This window comes from Corapipo altera, unplaced genomic scaffold (assembly GCF_003945725.1).
Source record: "Corapipo altera isolate COAL_440 unplaced genomic scaffold, ASM394572v1 94, whole genome shotgun sequence".
NCBI lineage: Eukaryota > Metazoa > Chordata > Aves > Passeriformes > Pipridae > Corapipo > Corapipo altera.
Genome location: NW_020884950.1, coordinates 1027 through 22285, shown reverse-complemented (window position 1 = coordinate 22285; position 21259 = coordinate 1027). Strand labels below are relative to the sequence as shown.

The 21259-nt window shown below is 36.5% G+C and overlaps 1 protein-coding gene across 8 annotated transcripts in view; it reads left to right on the top strand.

Moving 5' to 3' along the window:
• Nucleotides 1-20822, top strand: part of GPCPD1 (glycerophosphocholine phosphodiesterase 1) — a 44015-nt gene extending 23193 nt beyond the window's left edge. For 7 of the 8 annotated variants that reach the window (XM_027662980.1, XM_027662981.1, XM_027662975.1 and 4 more), the window contains exons 7-20: nucleotides 393-516; nucleotides 1630-1876; nucleotides 2921-3083; nucleotides 3175-3307; nucleotides 3535-3589; nucleotides 5493-5585; nucleotides 6995-7072; nucleotides 8042-8081; nucleotides 8854-8915; nucleotides 9797-9862; nucleotides 10643-10779; nucleotides 11977-12112; nucleotides 12445-12605; nucleotides 19032-20822. In XM_027662980.1, coding sequence (XP_027518781.1) covers nucleotides 393-516; nucleotides 1630-1876; nucleotides 2921-3083; nucleotides 3175-3307; nucleotides 3535-3589; nucleotides 5493-5585; nucleotides 6995-7072; nucleotides 8042-8081; nucleotides 8854-8915; nucleotides 9797-9862; nucleotides 10643-10779; nucleotides 11977-12112; nucleotides 12445-12605; nucleotides 19032-19236 — 1700 coding nt within the window. In that variant the 3' untranslated portion in view covers nucleotides 19237-20822. Of the gene's footprint in view, nucleotides 1-392; nucleotides 517-1629; nucleotides 1877-2920; nucleotides 3084-3174; nucleotides 3308-3534; nucleotides 3590-5492; nucleotides 5586-6994; nucleotides 7073-8041; nucleotides 8082-8853; nucleotides 8916-9796; nucleotides 9863-10642; nucleotides 10780-11976; nucleotides 12113-12444; nucleotides 12606-15461; nucleotides 15565-19031 lie in introns of all 8 variants that reach the window. The other variant, XM_027662982.1, reaches the window with a different exon arrangement.
• The last annotated feature ends 437 nt before the right edge of the window (nucleotides 20823-21259 follow it).

Sequence of the window (21259 nt, the reverse complement as noted above, 5' to 3'; positions counted from 1 at the left end):
TTCCAGTGTTATTCCATGTATTGAGAGATCCCAGGACAAAGGAATGTTATGTTTGCCTTTGGAGGCTTAATTTAGCCCTTGATAGCATATATAAAATTAACACTGGAATACTTAGTGCTCTCCTGCAGACAGTGTGCACTTGATCATTGTTTCTGTTTAATACCCTTAGAAGTGCAGTATCTGTTTTCTGTTCTGGGTAATTTAGAAACACTGGTGAAAGGAGGCACTCAACAATGGCTCTTGAAATACTGTAGGATAAGCTAGTGATGAGGAGAATTGTCTGGAAGATGATATTAGAGGAACTCTATTTATATGTTTGTATATTCAACTGTCTAGATCTCCCTAAAATAAGTTACTAAAGTGTCTACTACTTTTGTTTGATTTTTTGACAGATGGTATTGAAACTGTGGATGCTGGGTGGCTGACATGTCAAACAGAAATAAGATTACGTCTGCATTATTCTGAAAAACCACCTGTACTGATATCTAAGAAGAAATTTAAAACATCAAGGTTTAGGTAAGAGCCTGCTCATCTCAGTATGCAATTTACCTAATGTTAATTGTCAATATTACTGTTTATTCTTTACTTAATTAATACAACCTTTAAATTAATTTTGGGTTGCTGATAGGGGTGTACTATCAGGCTACTTTCGAAGTATTTCGGCACAAATACTTACTCCATGCTTGTCTTTGTGTTTCTTGCTTTTTGGCTGGAACTGCAGTGTTCCTACGTAATTCTCTGAAGGTGTCCCTGCCTATGGCAGCAGGTTGGAACTGGATGATCTTTAAGGTCCTTTCCAACCCAAACCATTTGATGATTCTGTGATACTTGATTTCTTAATGTTTTTTTTCCAATTTTGATTCCTCCTCCCACCAATTCCAACTTCTGATGAATGGGAAGTTTAATTAAGAATTAATACTTACAATGTGCTCTCCAGAGCTTTGTCTTTTTTCCTTGCTTGTTATAGCTTATGTCACTGAGATAATTGACTTTGTGTGGAAGGTTTGCTCTGCATAATAAAGAATTCTGAATCTTTTATGGAGAGGTTCATTCCTCTCAGTCCAGGATTTCTCAGAAATTGCATTCAGCTTAAATGATCATTTAGGATTTCTCAAGGGACTTAATTACTTCAGACTATATTACTTATGTCTAATAGAGTGTACTTATCTGCCTTACCACTGTTCATAGAGACATAAAGTTGTGTGTGTGCTTAGCAGCAGCCAACATTCAAGTCTTGATGTTGATGATTACTGCTGTTTTCAGTGCTTTTCATTAGCCTTTTGGCATTATGGATATCAGTCTGTGGAAGAAGGCTGTTTATTGGGCAACCCAAATAGTTTGGTAAAGTGCTGCTTCTCAGACCATTTAGTACAATTTTCATATTTATCCAAGCTCATGTTTTAGTAGTGACTTGAGCACTTAAATCTGACTAAAGTATGATTTAGGCAATGGCTACAAACTCTTGACTCTTATGAGGGCCCACTGCATGTAGTGCTGTCCTGCAGATAGAGGAGTTGAGAAGAATTCTTCTGTTGTATGAGCTTCTGTTCAAGTGTCTTTCTAATTCTTTATCTTTTTCAAGGACACTTCTGTGACTTAACTATTTGTTTTATATATCTGGTTGAACAGAGTAAAATTGACCCTAGAAGGCCTAGAGGAAGATGAGGATGATGAAGAGGGCCAAGAGAAAACATCCCCTACTGTACCTCAGAAAATGGCAAACACTGTGGAGTTCTCTTTAATAAGTAATAATGACTACAAATGTCGACACACTCAGCCAGACTGTGGTTATGCTCTGCAGCCAGACCGATGGATAGAATACACAATACAAACCATGGAGCCTGATAACTTGGAATTAATCTTTGATTTTTTTGAGGTACGTCTGTTTACCCCTGGGAAGCAGCTCCAGTCTGCCTTTGAGAATTAGATTGAATTACTGTGAAGATTTCACTGTTGAAACAGGGCCACTGCCTGATATTCCTGGATCTTCTGGATTTGTTTACACAAGTATGAGGCTATTGGCTCCCAGCCCATTTTGCAGAAAGGTTTTGTGAGTCTCCTTGATGTGGCACAGAAAGTTTTCCAGTTCTGATTATTTAGATGTCAGTACAAATTAGACTCAAATCTCTGTGTGTGGTACTGTAGTTAGGTTGGTTTGATATTTATCCTTTGCCACAGCTAAGTTTTACATCTCCTGCTTGATCCTGAACAATGTGTATATGAACTAGTTATATCACAATTATTTAATCTAAATTTTTATGTTATAAGCAGAGGAGATTTCTCTGAATTAACCAGTGCAAATTAAAACTGGATTCTCATTACTCTGTTATTTTGCACTCTGTTTTTCCCCCTGAAAGATCCTAATATTCAAAGTCCATTTTAAAGAAAACAACTTTTTATCTCTTTATACTGTGTATGCAGAAGAAAGTTTTAAGCATTCTCTCTTTGGTCTGAAAATGCCCTTGAGATCACTTACACTCATAATTACAAAGTGTCTACATAGTTCCTTGACTTTGGTCAAGTGCACATTCTGCTTATTAGTTGCCTTCCTCCTTCCCTGGAAATGAATACAAAGTTATTTTAAACATGTATGTTATTCCAGTTAATTTTCGTTCTAAATATGACTTGGGCTTTTTAGAAGACAGATTATTTCACACATGCAGTTTTGACCTGAAAAGCTTGTCAAATCTAAGTTTTCAAAGACAATTGTGAGTTTTTTAGATTTCCATCAAGATTTTCACGTTAAACAATTTCAGCCTGAAATGAGAGTTTTCTTAAATACACAAACTTGTTACATCAGTGCCTGTTTGTATCTTCCTGAGGAGCAAGGAAGAAGAGTTTGTTTAGAATTCTCACCTACATATAATAGTAAGTGTTTTTCTTTTTTGGTTGTTTGTTGGGTTTTTTTTTTCATTTTTAGGAAAATTTAGGTGAGAAGGTAGTACAGGGCGATGCGCTCCCAGGCCATGTAGGTTCTGCCTGCCTCCTGTCATCCACAATTGAAGAACTTGGGAAGAGTGCTGGAATTATTACGCTTGCTATTATGAGCAGAAATCCAAGGAAGACAATTGGAAAAGTTAGAGGTACAGCTGATGCAAACAACAGATGTAGATAACTTCACTTGAAGTGATCCATTATCTATTGACATGAGAAGTATTGGTGTTTTTCTTGTAGTGGACTACATAGTTATTAAACCGATCCAGGGATACACTTGTGATATGAAGGCTTCATATGCAAAATACTGGAAACCAAGAACAACTCTAGATGTTGGACACAGGGGAGCAGGAAACTCTACAACAACAGCTAAGTAAGTTTGTTTGTATTTTAATCTGGTGTGATTATGTTTCATTTCACTGACATCAGTTCGGGAAGCGGACACTTAAAAAAGCTGCAGCCCATGGTCAGTCAAGTCACTTCAATATGAAGTGTGGGTGTTCTCCAAAACAGAAACTTCTGATCTGTATTTCTGTTGTTTCAATGGACTTCTGTGCTATGCTGCATCTAACACCACCTTTTTCTTTGCTGTTATTTCAGACTTGCTAAAGTTCAAGAGAACACCATTGCCTCTCTGAGGAATGCTGCTAGTCATGTATGTACACACATTTTCACACATGTAGTACCTGTAGTTTAAACTGGGTTGGCTTGTATGCTTAATTTCCATGATTCAGTACAGTGAATGGTAGTTGCACTGATGTTAAATTATGTCAAATCACTGTGGAAGTTCCCTGAGTAGTGGGAAGTAATACCTAGATCAGACTCTTATTTTCAAGTTCATTAAAGAAAAAATCAAGATTTCTTCCATTTAATATGTTCTGATACAGAGAGAATTTTAATCTCAACCCTGTGGAGACATAGGGTTGGAATAAATTTGAACAAATGAATAAAATTTTGGCACTGCTGGAGTCCGTCAGCATAACTCTCAGGTGCCAAACGTCTCACTCAGAAACTGCTGTGTAACAAAACTTGGTGTCTGGAAATGTGACCTGGGAGCTGAGCTGATAGAATAAAACAGTCCTTTGTTTCGGTGCTTGCTATAGTGAAGACTTGAAACTCTTAAGAGAAGACTTTCAATTACTAGCTTCATGTGCCTAAACTCTGTGATGGAGGTGGTCACTTTTATTCCTTCCAGTAATCTTGATCACTGAAGTGTTTAGTGACAAGAATGATTTAGACAGTCTAGTGCAGCAGAGTAGCTGGAGGCAGAAGTACATTCAGAGGTTCTTTGGCTCTTGTTTTCACAGTCATGTGCTGCTGTGAGATCACCTGCTGCTTAACTTCTCTTTCCTAAGCCTTTATACCTTAGTGGTATTAATACAGGTCCTTGTAAAACACCTTTGAAGTTTGTTAAAGGCATAGGAGCGGAATCTGGAGTTGGCTACTGGTTCTGGAGTACTCCCCAGGAGTCATGGCTGAAAGCTTTCTCTTCTTTTGAAGTCAGAGTATAATTTGAACACAGTGACTGGAACATGTGCTGACTGCAGACCAGAAGAAAACTGTAGCTACTAAGTTGTTTTGAACAGTGGTTCCTAATCTCTGGATGGGACACTGCAGGTTTATGGGCAGGTTTTAAAAAGCCCACAAGAAATGTGCGTTGAGGCGGAGTCAGTAGCAGCATCACCAGAAAAGAGCTTTCAACTATCTGCAGATTGAGAAGGCTGAAAGCCACTGCTCTAAAAATATTTTTGCTGAGAAAAGTGCTGAAAAAAGCCTGTCCTATTTTCTCTGTGAACTGATTGGAAAAGTGTGAGTCAGGATATTAATTTGATGAATGGCATTCTTGGAGGCCTTTCAAAGGAATGATTTGCAGACAGTCAAAATAAGTAAAAACCTCAAACCTTTTACTGTTTCTCTTTCTTTCTGGCCCTCCCTCTTTTCAAAAAGATTGTACTTAGAGCTCTTGGATCTTTCTTCCCTTTTTTTAAGCTCAACAGAAAATAACATACAGCTGAAAGGACAGGAGGATACTGGATGCAGCTATTTCTGCTCTTGCACATATAACACACTTCTGCTGTGTTACTCACTAGTGACTCCAGAAGCTCGTTGCTGCATGGAATGTCTCCCTAAAGCTCTGCAATATGTAGCCATCCCTTGTCTCTTGGTGGGGTAGTGGAGAGGAGGGAGGAAGGACACTGCAAAGGCATGTATGTTTTAAACATCTGTATTTAAAAATATCGTCTTAGCCTTTCTCTGAAACCAGGTTTACAATACTTGAATCTTACTAGAGTGTTTACAAGATTGAGCAAGATATATATATAGAGAGAGAGAGAGCGAGCTGCATTATGGTAATTAAAATACTTTCCCATATGAAATTTTTTTCATTATTAATCTGTTGCTGAGCATAACTTAACTGGTAACAGCGAGTTGAATTCAACTTCTGTGTGATATCCAGGACCTGTAAATACTGGACAAGTTGTGTGCAGTTCTGTAGTGCTTGTGCATGAGTAGTTAATGGTTTTTTTGTTTTGTTCTGTGTGTTCTTCAATTTTCTGTAGGGAGCAGCGTATGTGGAATTTGATGTACATCTTTCTAAAGATCACGTGCCTATTGTGTACCATGATCTCACATGTTGCATGGCCATGAAAAAGGTAAAGAGGATGACATTTGTATTTTATTTATAAGTATGACCATTCCAGAAACTGAAATGCCAAGCTCTCATAGAAATAATTCTGGGGACTCAAAGGATGGAATGGGAATAAATATGCAGCATTACTCTGTGCATGAAGTAGAGCAGGGAAGTTGAGTTTTTCCTTTTGATATTGCAGAAAGAGCTTTTGAGATGCACTGGTTTTTTGGCACTCCTCAAGCCAACATTATAGTTATCGTTTAGCTTTCTTTTAAATTTAAGATATGGAAGAAAAAAGCAGGCAACTCCACTATATTCAGTAGTGCCTGGGGGACTATTTTAGTTGTTTTAGAGCAGTCTAAAACAACTTCTGCTTGTTTCTTTTTGAGGGAGAGTTAGTGTGATTCTCAGCATGACTTCTCACTCTTACTGACACTTAAATGTTTACTTGTCTTAAGTAGTTATGTATTCATAACTCTTTAGGTCAAACCAAAGTCTGCTTTGTTTGGATCCCAGTAGATGGACAGCAGAAAAATGGAAGAAACAAGGATCTCCTTCATTTAGAGAGTTTGATTAGCCAAAAATGGCCTGACTTACATTATTTTTTTTTAACTCTTTCTTTAACCCTTTTTAACTTCAGCATTTTGCTCTGTTCCTTAACTGTGAGGTAAACAATATATTTCATGTCTCATGTGTAAGTGAGGCTGAAGAACTCTTGGATTGCTCAGTGGATCAGAAGAAAAAGAGCTAAAACAGAGGTTCTACGAGCAGACTGTCCTGTCTTTTTGGCACTAAGTCTTGTGTCATCAAACTCTCACACCCTTTGCAATATTGCAAATTATAAAAAGCTTGGTTTTGAGCAGTTGTGGAAATGGAACTTTACTAAGTGAAGTGGATATTCAGTGTATCTTCAGTCACTACTGTCTTGCTCAGTAAAATTTTCTGTGGTGAAGAGGGGATGTGAGAAATGGACAAAATTTTTTGACACCAGATCTTTATTTTGGGAGAAGGGTGTGAGTGTCTCAACTTTACCCCAGGACATTTGTCTTTTTTTATTAGTTTGTGACACTGGATAGACAGTAGTAAACTGCCTTGGAGTATTTTTTACTGCATTTCTTTACTTGCAAACCTTTTTCCCAATTAACCAATCAAGTTTTTATAGAATAAATATACTAACTTTTTGTGAAGAAAGAACTTTAAAGCCTCTGACTTGTGTGAAACAAATCCTGTTTTTTCAAATGGACACATGTTCTATGCTTTTAAGTGACTGTGTTGTCTCCTGAAAACTGATCATCTTATTAAGATATAACTTGTATCTTTATCAATAAAAGAGGAAAAAAATAGTTGCCTTTAATGTTACCATATTAAAAGCATGTAGGCTTTTTTTGTGGTTTTCAGTTATGCTTAATTATGTATTGTTTCTCTTCAAAGAAACTGGATACAGAGCCTTTGGAACTGTTTGAGATTGCAGTCAAAGAACTTACATTTGATCAGCTGCAGTTATTGAAGGTATTGTTACTTTGGCTAGTACAATATGCTATGTGCAGAATTTCAAATTGTGTATGAAGCTTAGAGTTTTTGGCAGTAATTAAAGACAGTTTGGGAGAGCACAGTTCTAAAAATTGTGTGAATAGAACAATTAGCTAATTCCAAGAAAAATACTTTTGCAACGTGGCTACAACTTGAATAAATTTCATTACTTGCATCTTCTAGAAAGGTGGTCTGACAGCTTGTGTAGATCCACATCATTATGCTAACAATGATAATTTTTAAAAAATAAGGAAGATTGAAATTGAAGGTGGGGTTCATTGAAAGCCAATGCTTTGAAGTCTTTGAAGAAAAAATCTGTCCTGAAGTCTGTCTAATTTTCGAATATTGGAGGGATTGCATTGAACTACTCTACCTTCTGAGCAGAAGTGCCCTGTCTGACTCAAAGGGGAGCCGGGGGATGAGACTGGGCCACTAAAGACCCCATTGAGATGCCTGTTCTCAGTCAAGGAAAGCATCTGGCTGATCCAAGAACTATATGATAATTTTTACTTGAAGTTACTTGCACTGCTCCTTTTTGTGGAAGAGGGAATTTTAATAGAGCGAGGGAGTTGGTCCAATATCTGTCTCAGTATGTGACAACGTTATAACACTGGTCAGCCCTCTGCACTGGATTAAACTTAGAGGAGAGATTAATGCTCAGACTTCTTCACATCTTGCTGTTGAATTATACTATGTGTGCCTTTACCCTTGAACATGTTCTTTCAATTTTCAGTAAGCATGTTTTCCTTGAAATCTTTAAAACAAACTTTGAAAGGAAATTGTGATGTGTACTAGGATGTCCTTTGTTCTTTTGCAGATTACTAAAACTGTGTCTATAGTGGACCTTAAAACTTAAAAACTAATTTTTAAGGAAATTTTGTTACATTGTGCATGTAGGAAGATCTCTAGGGGTAGAGTGTTTGCTAATGTTACTCTTATGTTCTTCAGCTGGCTCACGTGACTGCCCTGAAAGTAAAAGATCAGAATGGTACGTACTAGTTTGGAAGAGTCTTGAGACTGATTCACTACCGTGTATTTATACATATTCTGTGGCTACAGTTGCTTGTTCTAATCACATTTGTCATCTTCCTGAACACTTCTAAATGCTTATGTAGTTAATTCTGTGCATGCTGTGGAGTTCTTTGCTGGGAAGTAAATACCTCAACAGAAGTTACTCCCTTGAGAAGAGGGGACAGGACTGTGGAAGATTCTCATATATAGATCAATATATGAATAAACATAACAAAGTTACCACTAATGTTTCATCTTGGACTTCTCTAACTTCAGCTCTTCAGAATTGCCAGCAAGAACTTTGGTAACTGCTGTAGGGTGTCTTATAGGTGCTGTAGTTTTTGGCCTTAATTCATCCCCTTTATAGGGACAGCAGATGGTCAAAGTACCTCACACATCCTCCCAGTCTAGGAAAAGATAAAATAAATAAGCCTTGATAGGCAAGGCTGCTTCTACTGATGTCATTCAGTGAGTGAAGTGGTGAGGGATGGGAGAAGCCATTTCTGATCAATATTATGGTGAGGTTTTAAATGATTGTCAAAAAATTTTTCCCACTGGCAAAACAGAAATTGCCAACACCATTGCTGGAGTACGTCAGTGTTAGAGGGAAGGCGTAGGTAATCAAAAGGTAGACCTGATTCATTCTTCACTCCTAAAAGCCTTATGAGTTTGAGCCAGCCTTTTCTTGCTGGGATTACTGGGATTATGCTGCTGTTTGTTTTGATTCAGTATTTCGTATTTCTTTCCAGCATCTTTTCAAGAGGAGGAAAACTCTGCTTTTGAGACCCAGCCATTTCCTTCACTGCAAAGAGTAAGCAAACCTTATATATAATATAAGGTTTATATACAAAGAATATAGATGATAATGATGATTGTGGAACATGAAAGTATGTGTTTTACTTTCAGCTTTGCACACAAGGGATATTAATTTTTGGTTTTAGGTCTCCGATATCAGTGCTGGAACTGAGAATATGGGCTTCATTGTTGGCCACTGGAAGCTTTTCAGTGCTTAAAAGTAGTAGTTTGCAGATATTTCAAGCTTCTTAATTCATGAACCCAAGTTGCATAGCTCATGGTACACAGGGGCATTGCATTTTAATGCATTGATAATTGTTTCTAATGTTGAAAAAAACCAACCACCTGGCCTTAGGCAGTTCATCACATAGTATTGGCCATCTAGCAGAGCCAGCCACAGAGAAATATGTCCTCATTCGTGACTGTTTGTGTGAGCTTCACCTTTGATTTGAAGGCACCTTACAAATAATTCTTTACAAGAATTTCACGTGAAAGAACTTTTGTTCTCATCATCGTCATCATAATGGCAAACTCATGGATTTCTTACTTAGGACTATGTGTTTATATATATTTCTGGAGAAATAAAACCCAATTTTTCTTTAGGAGAACAAATGGGGCATTTCTTATACGTGTTAAGGTGAATTGACTTGCATTTGTGCCTTGTCAAAATTTTGTCCTTAAGATTTTATCCATTTGTATGCATTTATTAAGTTGAGATTAGAGTAAAAAAGGGTGTATATGTATCTTGTGTTAAATGTTAAAAACCTGGGGGGGTTAATTTTACTCTTAGACACCACTGGCCATAAATTCCAGCGTATTCTCCCAAAAATTACCTTCACACAGTATTTTGTTGTCCTCCTTTACTCTGGGGTCTTTTCATAATTAATTTTTTTTCAGGTCCTGGAGTCTGTTTCTGAAGATGTTGGGTTCAACATAGAAATAAAATGGATCTCCCAGCAAAGGGTAAATAAATGTGCCTGTGATTTACTTTAATTCTCTGACAGCTAAAGCTTGTAATTTGACATGGTGCAGTAACACAAGCAACTTTCCTTCTAGTCAGCAGTGTTGCAGACTCAGCTGGATTGTTTAGTGTTCAGTCTAGAAGGAAAAAAAGGCTAGGACTGGAAGCCTGGAGTGGGGGAAGGAAACTAAGGAGAGTGATAGGTGCAAGTCCATATGCATGGAGACATGCTAATAGTGCTCTCAGAGACAGGTCAGCTGCAGGAAGACTGGTACTTGCTATTCTCAAAGAATATCTCATTTCTACAAATCTTACCACTGAATTTGTATTTCCACAGAATCACAGAGTGGGTCAGGTTGGAAGGGACCACAGTGGGTCACCTGGTCCAAGCTCAGGCATTGCACAGGGTTGTGTTTATTTAGAAATAACAATAGAGAATATCTGCTGTAGGTTTTGGTGGACTATCAGGGAATTCCTTTACATTTCAGGGAAATCTTTTGCATTTTCAAAATTAGAATAGGCTTCCTAGAAATGTTTTCCTCAGACAGGGAGACAGTGAATTTTTCACTGAGTCTTATTGCCATGAGAATTCAGCTGCCTCTCAGACTGTCAGTCCTGTAGAGCTGTAACTAACATTCAGCAAACTGAAGGGTTGATTTCTGTATTCAGACTGGCAAACTGAATTTTCATTTTGCTCAGGTAGAATGAAAGACCATTACTGGTTAAAATAATTTCAGTAACCATTAATTTAAATGGCTGAAGCTTGTTCTTTCTTTTTCTAGGATGGACAGTGGGATGGCAACTTGTCAACTTACTTTGATATGAACCTTTTTCTAGATATTATTCTAAAAACTGTTTTGATGAATGCTGGAAGAAGAAGAATTGTATTTTCTTCTTTTCATGCAGATGTTTGTACAATGTAAGTTAAGAAGATAAATTATGTATTTTCTTTTTCTCTCTTTTTTTTTTTTTTTTTGTAAAATTTACTTTGTACATAAGAATACCCAACAGGAACAAATAACAGTTTGTTTTGCTTAGACATAAACTTTGGGTGCCAAAATAGTTGGAAACTGAAACAAGACCACTTTGCCATCAGAAATGACTCCAAAATCAAATAGGAGAACAAAGTCATAGTAGATATTTTTGTCAAGTGCCTTCCTGAATGCTTCACTCTTTCTTGACACAACAAAAAAGGTCAGGGTTTCTTCTGGTATCCCAAAGTCTTTTTTTAGTCATGCTCCAGGGGTATGCAAGCTCAACTTAAAAAACAAATCATCTTGTTACAATTTTTCACTGTATCTGCCTTTTTGAAAGGACAGAACACAAAAGAACTTTTTGTTGCCCATGTTTGGTTTAGGTTTTCTTTGTGGTTTTTGTTAAGTGGTTTGCTTTGCTTTTGTGGAATATCATATTGAAAGTATTGGGGCACAGAAAAAGCATAGGAGTTGAACTGGTGAACAAACATACATAGGAACTAAAAATGTGGTGCAGTACTTGGTAACCAGAAGTGCTTCAGCACTGTTAATGAAAGGCTTTATGGAAGCTTCATTTGATGCTGCACTGATGAAATACCATTGAAGAGTCAATGGGCAAGGCAAAACCAAGTCAAGGTACTGATAAAAGGGTTAAGAAGCAAGTGTGTTAAGAACATGCCACTCTCGAAATTTTGCTTCCATCTGTTGTCATTTCATACCACTCTACTGGTATCTAAGTTGAGAAATACATTAGTTAGGTTAGGTTCTTGATATTAACCATGTTTAGAAATTCTTATCGTGGATCTTCATATTACTCTAACCTGCATTTAAGAAGAAAATTACAGAATTAAACAGCCTTCAAGGATTTTATATAAACATTTTGAGGATGTGGGTCTGAGTTCAACATGAAGTCAAGCTTCCCTTAAACTGTGTGTTAATCTCTTATAATGGGAAAAGAAATAAATAATCTGAGCAGTTTGTCACACAGTCTGATGCTAAAATGTAGTACCATTTCGTTGCACCAGCTAGGAACTAGAAGAACATGCAGCACAGAGAGGAATTCCACTCAAAACAGTAAGATTGAATTCCCCTGCTTTTTATTTTTTTCATTTCCTACTTGTGAACTTCTTTTTTTCTAACAGGATTCGGCATAAGCAAAACAAGTATCCTGTGTTATTTCTCACCCAAGGAGAATCCAAACTCTATCCAGAGCTTATGGATCTTAGATCTCGCACAACTCCAATTGCCATTACTTTTGCACAGTTTGAAAACTTGCTGGTAAGCTGACAAGTTCTGGTACCACTCTGCGGTAAAATGAAACTAAATTATTACTACTTGTTTTAAATCTATCATTTTTCACACAAACACTTAAAATTCCAACTAACCTCATAAAAGAAATACAATAAAGTTGGGTAACTGCCAAAATAATGTCCATTGTTTCAAATGTCTAATACGGTGTTTTAAAAATAGCACTATCAATAAACTCTCTAATTGGATAAATTATTTTTTATTATTATGGATGAAGTCATAAGGAGCTGCAAGTGTCAAAGATTAAAAAAACTGATGTGTTTCAGAAACATGAATTTTAACTGAAGTCTTTTGTATTTCAGGGAATTAATGTGCATTCTGAAGATCTGCTGAGGAATCCATCGTTTATTAAACGGGCCATATCTGAGGGCTTAGTTATTTTTTCATGGGGTGATGATGCAAATGACCCAGATAACAGGAAGAAGTTGAGAGAATATGGTGTTCATGGGCTAATATATGACAGGTATTTAATTATAGCTTTTATAAATAATCATCATCATCAAGCTTAGGAACTATTATATCTTGATTCTGGTGAAATGTCACATTGCTTCTTGGTTGACTGGGTACAGAATATCTTCCTTCTTGTACTGCAAGTACAAGAAGCCCATAAACCCAGATCAAGAACAAGTCTAACACTTATTCCCGCTCTTTCAGCTGTGTATATGAAGCAAAATAATTTATTTGTTCTGAGATCAACATAAATGTAATTTGATTCTTTAAAGAAGAAGTGCATGGCACACACATTTAAGATGCTACTGGTATTCATGATGATAGTTTTTAAGTTATGTACATGATATGGTGAGGACAATATTATTTAACAGTTTGATGAAAGCTTAAGCTTTCTACATTAAGCTGTGGAAATAGTTAACACAACTTAAGTGAATAATTTTAACTTAATTTTTACCAATGTTCTGTTGTGTTTCAAAGCTGTGAATTCACCATTTTTCCTATTAAAATTAGCTTGGAGGGTCTCTAGGGTGAACTGCTAAATTAGTCACTACAGAAGGTAGCTATTCTATTATTTCCAGAGAATTCAGGTGGACATCAGAATATCAGGGTAAATATTTGAACAAAAGCATTTTTGTGGTATTTAGTTCCTCATAAACACTAAAAGTTTTAGCTCATTTGTCACTGAAGATGTGAAATTCATTAATACAAGATGATGATTAATTTGAGAAACTGTATTAAATGAGAAATTCTGATAGATGAAGAAGAATGTCATTGGGAAAGCATTAAGTGTAACTGAAGTGTCAAATTATAGAAGGCTTTCAAGCCTTTTGCTTTAGTAAGAGTATTGCTTTGCGTATTGTTTTACCTGAAAAAATAAAAAGGGAGGAAAGGGATTAATAATTGTCAAGGGGTCTGTTTTATAAACTGAAAACTGAGAGTCAGTTTAACATATCTAGAGGCAAGAAATCAAATAATGTTTGCTCTTTCTTTCTCACTGAAAAAAAAATAAAATAGTTAACTCTCTATTATCTGTTCTTGACTGTTAAGAGTCCTTCCAGAGTGGTGGGTCCATTGCTTCTCTGGTTTGCCAGAGGTCTCACTTCTTGTACTGTATAGAATGTTTCCTATTCTCTGGCAATAAAAAAGTATAATCAGATTTTTACATTGGGGATCAGCTTCAGACTGAAGACATTAGAACATAAGTCCTCTTTCTTGCCACAGCAGTGCTGTGTGTTGTACCTCTGCTACAACTCATGATTGAGGCCCCTTTTAGTTGATGAAAATTATCTCTGGACTAGAATGCAGATGAAACTCTTGATTCTTTGATGTACAATCCTAGAGTAACGAGATTGGATCCTATTATGTGCATAACTTAAAGTAATACATTATTGGTTCATCAATAGGTGGGGTGTTTTAATGAAACACTGCTGTGTAAAATATTCTTAAAGTGTCTGTTCATCTGATGTCTACTAATCCAGTCTTCCAGAGTAGCTTATTACTCTTTGTGCAACGCATATTCACTACTATGGTAAAAAAAATTAAGAAGGTGACAGCCTCATTTTTGACTTCATGTTGCTTTTCTTACTCCAGATACTCAACACTACTTAAATGCTGTTGCATTGCTGTCAAGGCTGCAAGTCTGCTACACGTCGTCTTATGGTCCCTTTTGTGCTGTTTAGTGTGTTTTGAGTTGTAGGATAACAGAACACCTTTTATCTCACCTTTTGGTGACTAGCCAATTTGTTGGAAATCTGAATTCCCTTGTGCATTTAACTGAAGAAAAATTTCTTAACTTTCCTGCACTATTTAGATCATGTAGATTCTTAATAGTGTTCATCTCTCCTCTCGCTGCGTGCCCCGTCTATCACTTCCACTTTAACATCTTTCCACTTTATTAAGAGGAACCCCAGAATTAATAGAAACTCCAAAGCTGTTTAAAACCAGTAGTTCTGCACTGCATTTTTTTTCGTTTTTCAAGTTACAAACTGCAATTGGAGTAGCAAACAATTATCTTTTTTCAGTATCATTGTTGCAGGGAAATTTTGTTTCCCCTTTATTCCCGTAGAATGTTCCTTTGCAATTCTTAATTACTTTTCAAAACTTACTAATTGTCTAAATAAAATTAAATTCAGTCTTAATATAAGTCCCTTTAGGAGAAATATGACACTTTCTGAAAGTTGCATCAGATCTCTCAAGGTGGACACTTTGAAATGCAGGTGGTATTTGCAAGTCCTGGACAGAATGTCAAAATGTAAAACCTGGCAGCACATGTTTCCACTCCCACTTGGAGCTGCTGGGTAAAGAGGCAATCTTCCAGATTGTTTGAGACCATGAAGTTGATATTAAGAGTTTAAATAGGTATGGTGTAAACATCCATATTCCTGTGCTGTTTGAAGCTTAGAAGTAAATGTATTTAAAACTACTGTGAAGCAGAACTCGAGAGAGAGATGTACTTGCCTGTTTCAAGATCTAGAAGTAAGTAGGGACTGTAGTAATTAGAGTAAAGCCAGTTCATGCTATTGTTGTGTCTTCAAATTCCGGAATATTTCTAGGCCTGAATCAAGGCTTGCTGCTTCCATGTTTTCTGCAGAATTTTTGTTCTCTGGATTTATGGCTAAGTCCAGATATTTATCAAAAATTGCTGTGCCTGGTGTTCTGTGTTGCTGTTTACTAGACCTTTACTTATACTATCTTAAGTGCTAGTTATCTGAATAAGCTAGGAAGAGAATAGAGGAATTTTAGTGAATTTTTGGTTGCTTTCACGGGGCCCTGAGTTACTGTATGCAGTAGTGATTTCTGAGATAATGAACTGTCTGCATAGCGATAATTTCTGTAAGCTGTGTTTTCCAAACTTTAATCATCCATATAGAATTGGCCAAAACACTGTAGCCAGTTGTGAAGATGGCAGAAACACTGTGTCCTGAATACCAAAAGTTGGTGATATCAAGCACTGGGCAAAAAAAAAAATGCAGGTAGGGGGTTCTGACTTTGCTTTGCATGAAGAAAAGCTGCAAGACTAAATCTGGGAAGCTTACAAATGCCAACAATATTAAAAGAATGATCTCACTGGGGCAGAGGAAAGAACACACACACCTCTCTGCCCCCATCCAGTCCTTTCTCCACTTGGGCTGCAGGTTATTAGATATATCCAAAGACATTAAGCCAAATGGATTTTCTGGTGCTGTTGCTGGGATGATACTCTACTATTTTCCTGTGTTCAACTAGTTTCATCTCAGTGTTTAAAGTAACCAAATTACTTATATTAAAAAGGACAACCTACAGAAAGGTGCCACCTCTGCCTTCAGGCTTTTATTTGGGCCCTTATACAGAAGAATACTTTATGTGCATGACTGGGTATATTCTGTCTACACAGAAATCTCATCCTTAAAATGCGTTATTAGTCTGATATTTAGATTTTAATTAGAGAAGAAACTTATTGTAGTGAAATTCTCTGGCTTGGCAAAAAACGATGAATTTTAAAGCAGGATTTGTGGGGTGATTTATCTGGTATTTTTCTCCTGGGTAAGCTTTGTTAAACAGTCTAGGAAATACTTCTGTATTTGAATATACTTAACTCAGTAAGAACAATGCAGTCTTATGTTTTTACATCTGTTGGCTATATATTAAATACCAATGTGGAGAGGGAGTGGGTGCTAACCTACACTTGCATTATCTTTTTTCATTCACTTTACATGATCTGATTTTTGTTTGCTGAATAATACACACAACTACATAAAAATGCTAAATTCTTATGCTGAAAGCTTTTCCATGAGAGCTTTCTTAGGCTGCATGTTGCATTTGTGGACTCTGGACAAAAGCTCTGTGCTTGATTGGTATTAGTAACTTCCCAAAATTTAACACAAATTTAGCTGGCAATCAAGGCAAAAGCATTCCAAACACTTCTCAAAAGTAGAAGAGTGTCTAAATCTGCGCTGTCCTGTTTGCCTGAAACTGCATGTTACTTAAATAACAGCATGGATATATGAAGGAAGTGGACTAGTATTAGTTGATTTATAATTTAATCTAAGTGATTAAGATGTTATGCAGTGGCAATCTAAGTCTTCCCTATTTTGTGAGTTGCAAATACAACTAAACTCAAGTTTACCTTGATGCAAAGAAAAATGAGGAGTTTTAATCAAAAGCTTCACAAAATCTTTTTAGCATGAAACCAGTATTTCAATACTGATGATTTTTGTCTCGTGTGTTTTCAGAGGTTGCAAAAACACCAGACAGGAGCTAAACACATCAGTTTTACATCCACTGCATGACCCTGCAATGTCCTGCAAGTCTTTTGTAGAAAGTGCTTATTTTAAAAAGTAATTTTTAAAGGATTCTTCCCAGTCTTCTGCGGGGCTTGCTTATTAATAGGAAGTTGAATGGAGGAACTTTGGTGCATAGCTACTTACAAATAAGTGTCCTGTTGAAGAATGAAGGATAGGGAGATGTTACTTATTTTGATGGTGAAGTTGGAAATAATTAATTAAGAGACATCCTGGAACTATGCTCTGTTTTTACAAACTGGTGGCTTACTTTCGTGGACCCGAACGAAAAGTGAGGACAAGAAATTCTGAATTACAAGCTGTGCTTCAAAGTGTCTTCTCTGCTTTTGCTGTAGAAGAAACACTATATACACATTGGAGCTGACTGGCTCTGGTGGACAGGTTCAAAGGAGCTTGGAGGGTTGGATTTATCCAAAATGTCAATTGAAAAGAATTTAATATGATGCAAGAATTGGAGAATTTATGCTGTAGTAAAGAACTAATAAAATACCTGCCAGAAGCTGCTTAGAAACATGCTTAGCCATGTTTTAGGAACAAGGTGCTTAGAAACGTGCCTTTGCTCTTCTAGTGTCTAACTGATGGGAAAGACTTGAGGTTCTTAGTCACTAAAGTGTATTGCTGTATAGAAAACTGTCTTCTAGTTTCAGTGCTTTGTCTTGAATGCATGGAGAAATTCATAATGTGTAAGCTAACTTAACTGAAGAAATACCTGCATCCTGGAAAGAAAGCAGAGCTTTTATTTTGCAGATAGCTTCCATAAGGCAATTTTGGGTTATATCTTAGGCCTGTATTGGATTATAGGTGCTGTGCAAGTAATTTAACTGCTATGCCTTCTATTTGAATTTCATTAAAACAGACAGCATTTATCCTCTCTTCGAGGGGTTTCTTCACAGAAATTGTCCTTGATCATACTGTAGAGAATGTGATCCATATCATTATTTCCTGTAGAAGTGTTTCCTTATTTGAATCCTGTTATTATATCAGTCTTTGAGCTGCATTTTGTTTTGGATGTCTCAGAGTTGCCAGCAGTTCACAAGTTGTCTTGTTGGGGTAAAAAGGCACCTTGCACTCTGTTGTTTTGGTTGTGACACTGCATTTCTTTTGGACATGCCTTGAAAACTTATGAAGGACAAAGGATGATGAAATAAAACCAAACTAATTTTTTTAAGGAATCATAAGGAAAGGTATGAGTATTCATAAAAGACTAAGGCAGAAGCCATGGTAATTTCTTCCAGGAGTTTTCATTTGAAGGAGACTAACCTGGAGATGTGCAATACCTGAAACTGTGTATGCACAACTGGATTCCCAGAAGGAAATTTTGGATATAAATAACATGCTGCTGTTAGAAATTACTGTTGAGAGATCAGGATGTATCCCTATTGCAATACATGTTGTACCGTAGTTGGGCTACAGGAACATGACTGCTTTTGCTTTATAATGAGTTACACCAAAATAGTATTTGAATTATGCTCAGTGTCATTGTCAGACTCAAAACTGTGTGTTGGATTTGGACAGTCTTGTGTGAGGTGACATTTTAAATCCTGCAGGTTTGTTTACATGTGTGAAAACAAGAAATTGAAATGAGGATAGACTATTTGAAATGCTGTAGGTAGTTAATTTACATTAGGTATGAAGAAAGATCAGATTTTCTGGTTTTCACTCTTGACCTAATATTGTTATGGTAATTCAAGAGAGGTGGTTCTGAACTGGGGGGAGGTGAAACAGTTATTGAAACAGTAAGTATAAACTCCTTTCAGTATAATGTACAAGTAGTATATCAGTCTGTTCAAATAATCTCAGGGTTCTGAAATTTCTTATGCTTTTAAGTTTGAAGCCTGGAAAACTGCTCTTACTGTTTTGTGCCACCTGTAAAATCAGATTTTTTCAGGAGACGAAGTAAGTAAATGCCAGTGGGTAGCTTTTTAGTATATCCAATGAAATACTAATCAGTCTGTGTAAAAGGAATACCATTTTATATTGCAAGATGAGCAGCAAAACTTTGGATACTAACCTCAAGTGAACTGTCTTTATAGACTTGCCAATACCTAATTTTACTCTATTAGGGGAAAAAAAACAAACCCAGTTGCTTTATCTAGTGTGCATTTCTGTCAACTGTCAGTTTATACTGATCAATGTTTTTTCTCTTCTCATTTATTCAGGATATATGACTCAAATCCTGAGCAACCAAATATATTCCAGGTGGAGCAGCTGGAACGTCTCAAGAGAGAATTGCCAGAGTTGAAAAGCTGTGTGTGTCCCACAGTTAGCCACTTCAAATCCATAGTTCCATGTAAATGTCATAATAGTTACCTGGAAGAGAAAGCTGTAGATAACTTGAAGAGTGTTCAGATGCAAAAGGACTAATTTTAGGCAGAATGCTGTTTTGTATCTAGCAAATTTTCACTATTGGAACAGTCCTGTCTTACGCTTTCAGGTTGGTTTATTTTATTTTTAAGTCTCCAAATAGCAATAACTGTGTTTCTCCTTCCTAACAGTACTTACTAAAATTTCAAACAATGTTAAAATATTCAGCCAGTTATAGTTATTGTTCCCGTTTACATATGCAGTTTTAACTTTCCCCTATAATCGTGTCAAATCTTGAAAAACAAAATTAATGCTAGTGCTTTTAAAAAACAAATTAATTAAGCAGTCTCAGTAGTGAAAGCTCAGAAACTAAATCTTAGGGGAATTACAATGAATACAAATTACAGTATTGAATATGCTGAAAAATTGTTTTGACTTTGATTTTACTTGGAGGCTGACAAGCTGTAGCATTTATCTGACAACAGGAAATTAAGAGAGTGATTGTGAGATACATATAAATAGATCTGGCCTATAAAAAGATCTGAGTGAATTGGTACCTCATGTATATGTATTTGCACTGATAGATCCACCTGTACAAAGCTTTGTGCAATTTGAAAATATTTATATAACTTTTTTAGTAAACTGCAATCATTTTTTCCCAGTTCATTGGACATTTAGGCTGCTGCCTTTGTTGTCTCGTTTGTCAGTTTGTACTGTGCCTGTGTATAGCAATTAGGGGTGAACCACAAGTATGATTTTATTTTTTTTTTCAGTAGTCGCACACAGGCCTGCAAAACTTTAAAAATGTTGCTAATAATTTTAACAGAGTTACAGAAACATCTTCAGTGGTCGAGAATCTCTTTTTGCACAGTAACCTTAATGGACAGAATATGTACCATGCACAAACTCTACAGAATGCATGCTTTATCTATTAAGCATGAAATTTCGGTGTTTGCTGAGGCCCTTGTATCTTTATGGTGCTAGTTATGTGTGAAGGATGCAAGGACCAACTCAACAACTTAATCTTTTTTGCCTAAAAAAACCACAAGCCTATTTATTCACAAACATTTGAAGAAAAGGCTGTACCATAAGTGGTTTGTCTTATTTACATAATGCAAGCTACTAGCTTTTGTATTTAGCAAGATTTTTGGCTTTTACCTTGGAGCAAGAATCACAAATGTACTGAATTCAGATAATCGGTATTCTCTTGACTGGTATCTATCCTCTGTAATTTATTACAAAGTCATAGTTTAGAGTTCTTAATAGATAAGTATGCATGTCCTCTTTCCTCCTGACATTGCAGGTCATGCCAACACAACAGCTGTAACTTTCTACTGAAGTGTTAATGTATAATAAGAATGGAAAATATTTATTTTTTTTCTCTTGTAAATTGACAATGAAAACAATAGTATGTACTATATTCTTTATATACGGTCATCGCTATGTAGAACTGATTGTACAAAGCCATTGCAAATAAGTGCTTGAGCCTGCACTGCTGAGCAGTTCGAAACAGCTTGTTTTGACTTGTGTATTTGAGTATTTAAAGCTGGGGTTTTTTTGTCCTGCACAAACAACGCAGTAATGATTAGGTATCTGGAAACCGCCTTTTAATAAAAAACAAACAAAACCCTACAACCTAAACAAAAGTTGGAAGTGTTGTGAGCTGTGTTTTTGAGAAGGGGAGGGGGCACTGAACCGGAGTCTTTACATCAGGAACTTGCAGCTGTTTGTTATCTGATACTTTCCTCACTTACGTGATTATTTCTTAATTTTTTTCTCATTTGTATACCCATGTAGGATTCTCTTGACAGATCTTGAGGGCTTTATCAACAGATACTCAGTGCTTAGCAGAGTTTGTGTCACTGCTCATGGAAGCTGGAGAGCACATCCACAGTGATGTTGAACGTGATACCTATTTTGTGTGAAGGTGGTTCAAATGTTGTGCTGTCTGAAGCACCCTCTTGGACTAACCACAGTGTGGTGCTCAGAAGGGCTTAGGCACCCTTAAAAACTTGTTTCACACCTTTCAATGCCCTGAGAACAGCAATTGACTATTCTGTTTAAGGGGGGCAGGGAGAAAATA